This window comes from Momordica charantia, assembly GCF_013281855.1.
Source record: "Momordica charantia cultivar OHB3-1 chromosome 8 unlocalized genomic scaffold, Mcharantia_2.0 BLBB01000008.1, whole genome shotgun sequence".
Lineage (NCBI taxonomy): Eukaryota > Viridiplantae > Streptophyta > Magnoliopsida > Cucurbitales > Cucurbitaceae > Momordica > Momordica charantia.
Window position 1 is genome coordinate 33,682,045 of NW_028275166.1, and position 12,118 is coordinate 33,694,162.

A 12,118-nucleotide genomic window follows, 5' to 3' on the forward strand; every position below is an offset into this window, starting at 1 on the left:
TAGTATTGAAATCATTCTCCAACTCTTCTAAGCCTACACTTCCAAGTATTTTTAAACTATTTCCCTCAAACTTGGTAGGAAAATTTGTGATTATATTACAATGTAAGGGTTTAAAAATGAATTGAGATGTATCAAACATACTTACACACCAAATTTTAGGAATTGAAGTGATACCATTGGAGTTTTTTACCACACAAATGTTTTGAAGGATGTAAAGAGAACACCTTCCACCACCATTGTTTACAATTATGGGATTCAATCTTTTCATTAGAAAGTTACTTAACAAACATCAGATCCATTCACTACTTGAACTCGAATCTCTTGAGTCAACAAGATTCGCGTTAGATGAATTTCTTATCTTGTTTTATGTCTGCATAGTACTCATTGATCCATTGATGAATAATCTCCACTTCTTGCCTCCTCTGCTCAACAAGCCAGTCGGGGTCATCTTTTGTTGCTGACCGAAAATCGACGTGGTGAGCTCCTAATAATGACATTTTGGTTAAGTTTTTACTTGAATAGTTGCAACATGATCGTCGAGAGAAATGTTTTCTCATCCAATTCACATACCTTTCTCTGTGACGATGACAACGATATTGGTCGAAATATTTGTCAGCACCCTGAGAGAGAAGTTTAATTTATCATCACTTAGATCAATGATTGATGAAAGGAAAAAAAATCATCAAATCAGGCATTCTTGGTTAGTCATCAAGGAGAAAGCATTCATCTTGCAAATTGTAAACACATCCTTCTTGAAAGATTTAGTGAAATATTTCAAATATCAGTCTAAAAATTCAACAGGCCACTTTCTAAACATAATCCCATCTTAACTTCAGCTCAGTTTTAGTAAAGTTTCCTGCATATGCGTCATTCGTTGTTCTCGTAAAATAGCAATTAGAACGGTTCGAAAAGCAAAAAATGTTTGTATAAAAACTAACCCTCCTCTGCTCCATGGATCTTTCATTCCATTAGAAAATATGATATTGCTGCCAAATCTTTTCAACACTTGCTCAATTCTCTGCAACAAAACAGACATTGAAAAATGATGGAAACTTGCTCTTAATCATCAGCATAAGGAACTATATCATATTCATAATATTGCCTCTTGATCCCTACATTTTTGTTTTTGTTTTTGTTTTGTGCATGTTCTTATACACAGTAACAAGATCTAAATATGGTAAACGGTAGAAATCTCACTTCGCCACCAAATTCAGTAGTGATCCAATGTGGACGAGGTGAAACTCCATATTTCTTCTCGCAGTCTAGTGCAAATTCTTTGTAATGGAACTCGCTTGGTGGAAACATGCTCTCGTTAGAACACATCATCGGCATCACCATCTCTGTACAAGCCTGCATTTAAGTTAAAGCTGAAGTAAAATTTGGTTTTGCAATCACTTGAACCATCTACAGTGGTTGATGAAATGCATACTTAGCAAGAGTGCGAGTCAATCAAATTGTTGCAAAAAATTTTGAACTAAACATACCTGCCAATTCCAACCACTAAGACCGTGCATATCGGGTCCATTTTCCAGGTTAAAGCATTTCTCTCCATGTGAGTAATTGTAATACAAGCTTGCAGCAGCGAAAACCTTGTCAAGCTTGCTAGTTTCCGGTGCAAATGCGTCGATGATCTTACACATCTTCATCAATCAAAAGCAATGGTGAAAGGTAAAACTTTTGAGATATCTTTAAACTTTCATAGAGAAAAGTTTAGAGTTTGAACGAGTGCAAGTTCCATAAATCTCAGCCTCACCTCTTGTACAGGATAGGCTGGCAATGGCCTCATAAAATTGGCTTCAGTTGGGTAATCTACCATTGTAGTGTAAACAAATGCTGACCATAACCAATCTCGAACCGATGATACCGAATGAAGGTTCCTGTAGTTCCCGGGCCAGAACGGAGCAAACATACAGTAAGTTATTTAACAGTTTTATTCAAATAGGGATGGAGAAGGGAGGCTGCAACTTATCAAAACTCAAAAAATACAAAATTCCTTTTTACTTGCAAGTTCTAAATGTTCTACTTAGTTCAGCCAACCCCTCCTCAGAAAATGCTTGCTCAAGCTCTGCCCAACTCCCTTTGATCACTTCATAGCAATTCAAGCTCGCATCCTGCTAGCATAAAACTAATGAGAAAGAGTAAGTAGAAGATGAAGTGCAATTACATAAAAGAAACTGAGTATCTTTGAGCAGATCCACCGCAGGGACGAAAGAGAGAGACCTTGAAATCCTGGGAAACAGCATCATAGAAGCTCGACCTTGGTATGATATTATCAAAGTGCAAAATGGGTGCTGAAGATGCCAAAGCTCCAATAGTGATATGTGGGTATTTCAGTCTAAACCAGGCTGCTAGCACTGATAGGTCAACCCATTTATAATAAGAAATAGATTAGGTTTCGATGTCGAGAATTAAAAATGGTAAGTTGTCGAAATCTACCATTGTCTTTTCCATCTCTTCAAAACTGTTAGTAAATGTGTCAGAAGTTTTTTATAAACAACAATACCTAAACTCATGTAATCTTACCATATAGTGTTCCTGATTATCATTAGACCACAGATATTTAACCAGAAAAGCCAATTAAAGCATAAAATTTTGACATGTTGGTACATAAGAAGTCCAGGACATACTTTCACTGTCGACCACTGGGGAAAAAGTAACTGTATAGCAATCATAACTAAGCCATTGTATTATAAGCAATCACTTAACAATAACCAGCACCGAGATTTATTACACATGCTTTGTCTTGGTAAATATAAATAGAATACAGTTAAACAGACAGATTTCGGGTGAAAAAATGTCTTATCAAATTGAAAGAACTGAATGTAACATCTGATTTTGGCTTACAACAAGTATACTCACTTATGCCATCAGATAATTAGCAAAGAGAACTAAGATTTTTAAAAATGGTGAACTTTTTGACTTACTTCCTCCATAAGACCCACCAAAGACAACAACAGGGGAAGCCTCAGAAGAGAGGTTTTGCTTCAAACTTCTAATCAAAACTGCATAGTCAGCCAAGGCTTGTTGTGAAGTCAAGTAACCCAATGTTTCTGCCGAGCTATACGAGTCGTTTCCAAACGGCTTCGATTCTCCATAAAATCTATGCTGAACAATAAAACAGGGACAAAACCAATCTAAATTGTTCTATGAAATGCCCAAAAGAAGCTTTGTGTTTCCACTAAACAATAGGAATGAACACCATTCAAATGCACCATTTTCCACAAAATATTTACCACTTCTTGTTAACTATCCTGCAATTCTGTTCTAGCATTTCACAAAATATCAAACACCCAGAACCAGAAACAATACAAATTAACTCTACTTCTATCAATCTCACAAATATGAGGTCTCAAGAAGGCAAAATCAGTTAATATGATAAGATATGCTATGAAAATGGCAAACAAAATAATAGAACGCCTCCCCCCCAACCCCAACCCCACCCCCAAATCCCCATCTATTGTATTCTTTAGAGCAATACTTCGATAAAAACCAGAAGGGCATGGAACTTGGGGGCAATGTCGAGCAAGAAACCAGTATTGGCAGCAAACCAATCGATGTCTCCCTCATTGCCAGTGTAAACGAAGATTGGAGCTCCATTTCGCCAGTACTGAGCATTAATCAGATACTTCTGATAAAATCCTTTGGAGCTCCTTGGCGTGAAGGTGAAGTGGTCCAGCAGCTGAGGATAGTACCGGGTCTCGTAAGGGATCTTTGGCTTCAATCTTGGAGCTTGGTTGAGAGAAGCAAATTGGGAATGGAGTTTTGGGAAAAATATTGGTACTGTAAATGCCATGATAGACAAAGGGTACAGAAACACCAAGAGAAGAACCCCCATTAGACCCATTTCCCCCCTTCTTCTCAAGGTTCCCAACTCCAAAAATGCTGAAAAAAACAGTAGAAGATCAGTGAGATTTTTGCTTGTATTCGTCAGCACCTGATGGAAATGGGGTTTTGAGGTTCAAACATTGGATGATCATGGAGGAGAAGATATCTCTGCAAAATAATGTTCCCATTGACAGAAAAGGCTAAAAGCCAGCGAATGAGATAAAAGAAAATCAAAAGATTTCACTTTCTTTCAACAACAAGAATATAAAGTCTGCCATTTTATGTCATATCAAGGTAAAATGTGCATCACGCTTTGTAATGGAGTGGTGTGTGGGGATGGAATGGAGGTGATAACTGATAGTAGAGGGAAATCTCATCTCTGTAAGCTTTTTCTATCATTACATAAAAAATAATCAAAACTCTACTTTATCTACATTTTAAAGAGTGCTGACTGCTTAGTACAATCGTTAATCTTTAAGATTAGAGAAAAGTGAACACCTCTCTCTTTTTAGAAACTCTATCCTATGGGTTTGTTGATTTTTTGATATCACATGTGTCCGAAGTAACTTACGCCCATTTCGATCATCTGATCCTATAACATTTAGTACCCATAAACTATAGAAATTAATTCATAGAGTAGGTATTCATCCTCGGGTTTGAATTTATAAGCGTGTTATTGAAAACACCCCTATTTTATAAAGTTATGGCTCAAAAGAAACCTTTCATGGGCTCATCGTTTTAATGAATATAGTAAAGTTTGAATTTGGTGCGACTTGGGTTTGATCAGGTGGATAAGTAAGTTATAGAAAGTTGAATTTATATAAATTTATTTAATTTATAAAGTTATAATTTTTAAAAGTAATGTGTAATTCAAGGTATGAATTAACTAAGTTATTAGTAAATTTATAATTTTTATGGATTAAATTCACGTGTCAAATGTAGACTACCATTTACAACTCCAAACAAATTTATAATTTTTATGGATTAAATTCACGTGTCAAATGTAGACTACCATTTACAACTCCAAACTATACAAACTTAATCTCAAACCTAAAAAACCATATTTTTCTCAAGAAGAACACCAGAAACTATATCTAAATTAAGAGTGGTTCAAAAAATAACTTTGACAAAGAATTATGGTTTGAAAAGTTCATTTAAAAAAAGCTCCACTATCAAAAATAAAATTTTATTAGTTAAATTATAAATAGAGCCCTTGAACATTGTTATATCTCTTTAGTTGATTTTGATTCTAATAATAATAAATCTTTATATTTTTATTCTAATAAATTATTATCATTCACATCCTTCTTTTATTACCTCATCGTTGAAACTAACAAATTAATAATTTCGCTTTACAACATTCATAAAATAATAATAATAATAATAATTAAATTAAATTAAGAAAGCCAAATGAAATTCTTTTTAAATAAAAAATTTTCACCACTCTATCGTTATTTTATATCAATTCTATTCGCCATAACTTTTTGTTTTGGATAAAGAGGAAAGAAACACAAAAATAGCCTAAGGGATAGGGGACGAGAAGACCCCTTCCAAAAAGAAAACTAATGAAACAATGCTCTCCAATCTTGAAGGATCATGGAGAGGTTGTAGTTACAAAAGAATTTCGTATTCATATGGCACCACCAAGAGACTGTAATATGTACACTATTACAAAAAGAATCAAAAGACTTAGACTTATCATCAAAAGGACGAATATTCCTTTCCATCCATAGGTTCCAAAGAAACGCTCGAAAAGCACACTTCCACAAAAAATATGCCTTTCCTTTGAGATGCTAACCAGCAAAGCTTTCCATCATCCAATCCTCAACCTTTCTCGGCATACAACCAGTAAACCCAAAAATTTCAAACAGAATCTGTCAACCTTTAGAAGCAAACGTACAATGTAGAAACAAGTGATCTAAAGATTCTGCTTCCCTTAGACAAAGGCAACACACCAACGAGGAAATAGACCAATTTGGGCATTTCTTCTGAAGTCTCTCGGAAGTGTTTAGAGCTCAGTAAGCTAAAGACCAAAGAAAAACCGTCACCTTCTTTGGAATAGAGTCTTTCCAAATAAAATTGATTAGGGGAGCTTGCTTTGGGGAGTCGGTGTCCATTTGCTTCAGCAAAGCTAATTTCGTTGTGAACTGACCATCCCCTCAAAGTGCCAGACCATCTTATCTGGTTCTTTGCCAAGGACAAAAGAGTCCAGCCTCTGTACTAACTTCACCCAACTCTCCATTTCTCTATCAAAAAGACCCCTTCTCAACGCTAGGTCCCATGTCTAGTTCTCCTCATTCCAACAATCTTTGACAGAAGCATTCTATTTTAAGGAAAGAGCAAACATATCCGGGAATTCATGCAGAAGAGGCAAATTTCCAGCCCATTTGTCCATCCAAAAACTTAACCAGTCACCTTGATTTGCTTTGAACACAACCATTTCTTGAAAAGCAGAGAGATTTTTGGCTATATCCAACCAAGGTCTACCTTTTGCCTTTCCTTTGGGAGCTTTTGTCAACCACCCATATTTGTCGACACCATAAATACTAGCAATCACTCTCCTCCAGAGAGCATTTTCCTCCTCCTGAGTAAAACGCCACAGCCACTTCATAAGCAAGGCATTGTTTTTTGGGAGTGAAGATTCAAATTTCATAGTAGCAACCACCTGCCAAGGATAAAATTCTAGTATTTTCCCAACATCGTATGATCCTACGATCTCTCCTAAGCTAGCTCAAATATTCACGATATTAAAAAAAGAAACAATATTAACAAAAATAAAAATAAAAAACTTAATAAAATCATCAAATTCTAAATTGCATGAACAATGTTAATGAAAAACAAGATGTTATCATCAAAATTATAGATCTGATTTATAATTCAATCCACAATTTAAAAAAAAAATTACTCAATTTTATTCCTCAACATGAACATAACTCAATCAGTAACAACAAAAAAATTTGAATCTCCACTCCACGTGTTGTCAAACTCAGAAAATAATAATAATAAATAGGATAAAATACACATTTGGTCCTTGAACTTTGAACAAAGTAACTATTTAGTCCTATATTTTAAAATTTGTTACAATTTAGTCCTTATTCATATTCATAGGTTTAACATCAATCTTTCTATCATATTACAAAAGAAACAAAAAATTGACAAAATATGAAAAATATCAACAAAATATCATTAATATATGCATAATATTAATATTAATCATTTTAAGCTTATTTAGAGATCTAGGCATATCATGTCTATTCTTTTGAGTAATATATCTGGAATCCTCATTGATTCCTTGATTCCTTATTAACAATATTTCAAACACAACGAGTACATTTCAAAATAACTGTTACTCGGGCATTTTTATCCTTGGCCATGAACCTCCCTTGGATTTTTGATTCACGCAGCTCTGATCCAAAATGAAGAAAAAAAGAAAGAAAAAAAGATAAGTTGGTAACTCGAAATAAAATTATGAAATATTTCGTTGCAATCAAATATAGTAATACAATAATTTCTAAATTTAGAATCGCAATACAGTTTTTCATTCAAGTATCTTGTATGATATTGTTGCCCTAACCATCCCATTTTCATTTCCGTTCCATTCTCACTCTTTTATTAATTCAATTGGACCCGACGCTAAGTCCAAGTTTGATTGAGGCATAATATTAATATTAATCATTTTAAGTTTATTTAGAAATAGAAAAATATTTATCTTTTAATTTAAATATTTTTTACGATTTTTTAATTTCTCTAATTTTTATATAAATATCCACAAATATTGATATTTTATCGATATTTTCATAAAATTAAGACCTCTACAATTCTCGTCGTCCTCGACGACGAGGAAGCCAATTTTCTCTCTCATTAAGTTTAGAAGTGATGCCATGAATATGATGGCGACACCCACATTAGCTTGTTTGGCAAGCAAGAATTCGATAGAAAGGTAAAATCCTGTCCCCCACAACTCGGCTTCCACTGATTTCAGACCACACAACCCAAAAGAAAGAAAAAAGAAAAAACCCCTTTTTCTCCTCCATTCCACATCTCCATCTACCAACACCAACAAATCAAAACCTCTCTCACAGAAACTCAACAATGGAGAAAACAGAGATGGAAGTGATGAAGGGCGTAGACCTGAAAAGGTACATGGGTCGGTGGTACGAAATAGCCTCATTTCCCTCCAGGTTCCAGCCCAGAAATGGCGCAAACACAAGGGCCACCTACACGCTGAGAGACGATCGGACGGTGGATGTCCTAAACGAGACCTGGTCCGACGGCAAGAGGGCTTTCATTCAGGGCACTGCCCTTAAGGCTGACCCTGACAGTGATGAAGCCAAGCTCAAAGTTAAATTCTATGTTCCTCCCTTTCTGCCCATCATTCCTGTTGTTGGAGATTACTGGGTTTTACATCTTGATGATGATTACCAGTATGCTCTCATTGGCCAGCCCAGCAGAAGTTACCTCTGGGTACGCCATTGATTTTCCAGCTCCTTCCTCTGCTTCTTGGAACCTGAAAACTTGGAGAAACAGCTGTTGAGTTATATAACATTGGAAGGTTTCTGAAGGGTTCTTTCTTTAATTTCATGGTGTTTTTTTTTTCTTTTTTGACAGATATTGTGCAGGCAGACCCATTTGGATGATGAGATATATAATCAACTGGTGGAGAAAGCTAAGGAACAAGGCTATGATGTGAGCAAGCTTCGCAGGACAACACACACTGAACCTCCACCAGGGGGAGATGAATGTCCTGAAGATACTAAAGGGATATGGTGGATCAAATCTGTGTTTGGGAAATGATCTAGGTTTGGAGAAGAAAGTTGATAAATTTCACCACTTTTTTTGTGTTCAGTGAAGATTTTTGTGCTGGGTGTGGTAGAACTCTTGAAATGAATCCTTTCTTCTTCTGTCTGTATAGTCAGTCTCTTTCAGATATTGTGTTTGCTGAATAGTTTGAATGAAGCTGCATTTAATTTACACAAAGTCTAACTTTGGAGCCTTTCTATGCAAATCTACAACACTTTCAAGTCACTTTTCTGGCAACCAAACAGAAAAAGCGCTTTGGTTGGACATCATTCATTCCAGAAGAGAGATAATTTATCCTAAAACTCTAGTTCGTTTGAAAAGGACTCACTTTTAAATTCTTTTTCCCCCAATACCACTTTAAATCTGCAAAAATATCCCAATCCCCTTACCTGTAAAAATGTCCTACAATAATTGGTTGTCCTCAAGATAGAAGAAGTACATGTGAATATGAACTTATTTTTCCTCTCATGTAATAAGACAGTAATTCAGATTCCAAGAAGTTCATTCAGATTGGGAGAAGCAAAGAAGATGAGATGACAGTTAAAAGCTAAGAAGGTATATAGAGCATAGTTAGTCTCTAGATTTGGTGCCCTTTAGTTAAGTAAACAGTGAGAGTTTCATTTCATCTATAAACCTGGTGAAAGCTGCCACTGAATAGAACTGAAATCAAATTATGTCCCATAATAATTCACTTGTAATTGTTTCTCAGAGTTCAACATGGCACTGTGTCCATGACCTCAGGTTTTGAGCACATAAAATAAAAGGTAAATCAAACTGTGATTTCATATAGAAGAAAAGTTGTTAGCTAGAAGAACTAGCTACACGAATGCTGAAGTTGCAAAAGCCTTACACATTCTGAAGAACTAGCTATAGGAATTCTTGAGTGGATTTGTCATGACTTTTAGAATGGTTAAAAATGTTTTAGTTATTTAAAAATACTTTTAGAAGTTTTCATCATGTTTAGTTACCTTAGGCCTCGGCCAAAAGAGGTTTTGAAAAGCTCAAAAAGACAAGTGCTTTTAAATAAAGTAAAGGGTGAGTTTGAAATGAATGTATTTTTTTTCTTCTTTTTGATATTTTAAAGTGCTTTAGAGTGTTTTGACTTTAGAATTTCTAAAAGCACTTTTAGTCATGTGGCCAAACTCGTGTTTTTCTAAAAATGCTTACTAAAAAATACTTTTCAGAAGCTATACCAAAAACTCACCCGAGTAATAGACTATATTCAAAAGGGGGATTTTTTCATCTATCAACCCCTGCAGTAGCTGCAGAAGTGGACAAAGTCTCATTACTTCTTCTGTCCTTTTTGTGTAAGAATTATTACTAGATCAGCCATAGTCATTCAGTTTCAACTAAAATTCAAGATCAAGTTGAGCTAAATCAATTCCAAACGAGGTTCAAATTAGTTTGCTGAGATTATTTGATTCAGAAAGCGATTACTATTCACTAAATTGAATAATTAAGTGTCAAAATCAATGCATTCTAGAGGACCCAAACCATGGAACTGTAGGTTATTTGAAATTTTATATATTTAATGAATGATTTTGAGGTCACTTTCATGTGAAATAAGTATAAAAATCCGTTCTCGAACGATAAGAAGTATCAAATCATAACGAGACAAATGGGTTGACAAAAAAATGTTTTTTTAGAGAACTAGGATTTCCAATCTGTAGTCTGGACAAAATGTTCTAAAAGATTGGAAAGGATTATATATTACAGATGAAAGATGAAAATTTACCAAGAATTCAGAGCAATCATCTTCTGAAGCTCAGCCTACTCAAATGCACGGCAAGCGCGTCTCTGATATCCTTTCCTCTATCGTCTCCTATCTCGCCATCATAAAGAGGAAACTTCTGCTCCTCACTTAAACAATTTGCTTCTTCTTCTCCTTCTCGATCTTCTCCTTCTAGTTTCTCACTGCACTTGATGAGGAAATTATGCAGCAAACACCCGGTCAAAACAATAAATGGGAAAAAGTCTCTACATCCTTCCTTCCATGGTTTTGACAGAAGCTTCCACCGAGCTTGGAGTCTGCAAAATGCAGTGTTAACTAACCCCATAGCACGGTTATGCGTGGAATTGAATGCTCGCTCCGGGAAACCAGAGCTTTCTTCTTCCTTCAGTTTCACGTATGGCGTCAATAGCCATGGCAAAAGGGGGAAGCAAGAATCGCCAATCAGGTATTGGGGAATGGGCTTTTCATCGTCGAGATTATAGACAGGGCCTTTGAGTAATTCACCAGATTTCTCAATTTCTGCATATAGCTTGCTCTGCCGCAAGATTGTTTCAGGTATTACCGTGCTCGGCCACCCGGCGGAGACATCCAGAAACCTCCCTTCGGCGTCCACCAGTGCCTGAACCAGAAGCGACCCGTTTTTGCCTAGCATCTCGCCGGCTATCCCAAATCTTCTAAGCCCTAAAACCCCACAGCAATTGGGAAGCGAAATCCACCCAAATCCCACCACAATCCGATCAATGTCGGACCGGAGCTCAAGCAAATGCCCCAATTTCTCATTGATAGCCTTACAAACTGCATAAAACGAGCGGCAAGCGTCGGCAGAATCGATCCCAAACCGTCTTCCAACCGCCTTGTAGCTCGCGCCATGCGCCAATCGAAAAAGCGCAGCGGCTAAAGCACAGTCGGGGGCAACGGAAGGAGACGAGGAGCTTTCAATCGGGGAGAGGAGACGAAGGAGGAGTGAGAACGACGATTTCGACATGCGGAAGGAGAAATTCCACCTAGGATCACAGTCCACCTCCGACGTCGCAGAGAGGAAGCGCTGGAACCAGCATTGCCGCGGCGGTGGAGGCGGAGGTAGCCGCGGAGGCGGCCGCGGCGGCGGATGTAGGGCAAGTTTGGGGAGGCGAGGAGCGAGGGCTTGGAGAGAGGATGATGTAGAAGAGATGAGCGATTCAAGGGCGAGGGTTTGAGAGGGAAGAAGGTGGAGATCGTTGTGAGAGAGAAATGAGTGAGCGGAAGAGATGGTGGTTTCGATGAGAGTTACCAGTTGCTGGTTCAGGTGGCTCTGCCGGTCGGACTTCTTGGCCTTGCTTTTGGTAGCGGCGGCGTTCACGGCGGCGTTTCTGGTGACTCTCCTATCGCCGCCGACTCCTCCGGCGGCCATGGCGAAGAGGCGAAGCGTAGCACAGAGAAGCACACAAGTCACTTTGAAATTGAATCTCTCCGTCCTTTCACCTTTGTACGAAAAATGAGAACTTTTTTTTTTCTTTTTGCACATTTTTAAATAGTGCCTTGAGAAAAGTGATTGGTTTTAAAATAAATTCTAAATCAAATATATGTTTTTTTAATAGTACTCAGATTAAGAATTCTTATTTAAAAATAATAATAATAAATAAATAAATAAAAATTTGATTGAGAAGCTACCAGTTGGAATCCTTCCATTCCACTTTGAAGTTACTACCTATATGATAAGTTTTTTAAAAAATTGGGTGTTACCTTTGTGCTTAGTCCAAATGAGTGTTAATGGTCAGAATT

At 36.7% G+C, this 12,118-nt stretch overlaps 3 protein-coding genes across 3 annotated transcripts; 1 reads left to right on the forward strand and 2 right to left on the reverse strand.

Moving 5' to 3' along the window:
- Window positions 1-129: 129 nt before the first annotated feature.
- Window positions 130-4,201, reverse strand: LOC111012978 (alpha/beta-Hydrolases superfamily protein). Its single transcript, XM_022287287.2, has 10 exons — window positions 3,479-4,201; window positions 2,925-3,105; window positions 2,221-2,354; window positions 2,002-2,111; window positions 1,754-1,877; window positions 1,485-1,640; window positions 1,198-1,350; window positions 939-1,018; window positions 571-620; window positions 130-484 (listed from the first exon to the last, which is right to left on the reverse strand). Exons 1-10 carry the CDS (start codon window positions 3,842-3,844, stop codon window positions 342-344), a joined length of 1,497 nt encoding a protein of 498 aa, XP_022142979.1. The 5' UTR covers window positions 3,845-4,201; the 3' UTR covers window positions 130-341.
- Window positions 4,202-7,783: 3,582 nt separating this feature from the next.
- LOC111013125 (temperature-induced lipocalin-1) lies at window positions 7,784-8,808 on the forward strand. The gene is made up of 2 exons (XM_022287505.2): window positions 7,784-8,289; window positions 8,434-8,808. Exons 1-2 carry the CDS (start codon window positions 7,918-7,920, stop codon window positions 8,617-8,619), a joined length of 558 nt encoding a protein of 185 aa, XP_022143197.1. The 5' UTR covers window positions 7,784-7,917; the 3' UTR covers window positions 8,620-8,808.
- On the reverse strand, window positions 8,193-11,886 carry LOC111013124 (LOW protein: nuclease-like protein). The gene is made up of 2 exons (XM_022287502.2): window positions 10,361-11,886; window positions 8,193-8,332 (listed from the first exon to the last, which is right to left on the reverse strand). The coding sequence occupies exon 1, from the start codon at window positions 11,859-11,861 to the stop codon at window positions 10,377-10,379; it is 1,485 nt and encodes a 494-aa protein (XP_022143194.2). The 5' UTR covers window positions 11,862-11,886; the 3' UTR covers window positions 8,193-8,332; window positions 10,361-10,376.
- Window positions 11,887-12,118: the final 232 nt, after the last annotated feature.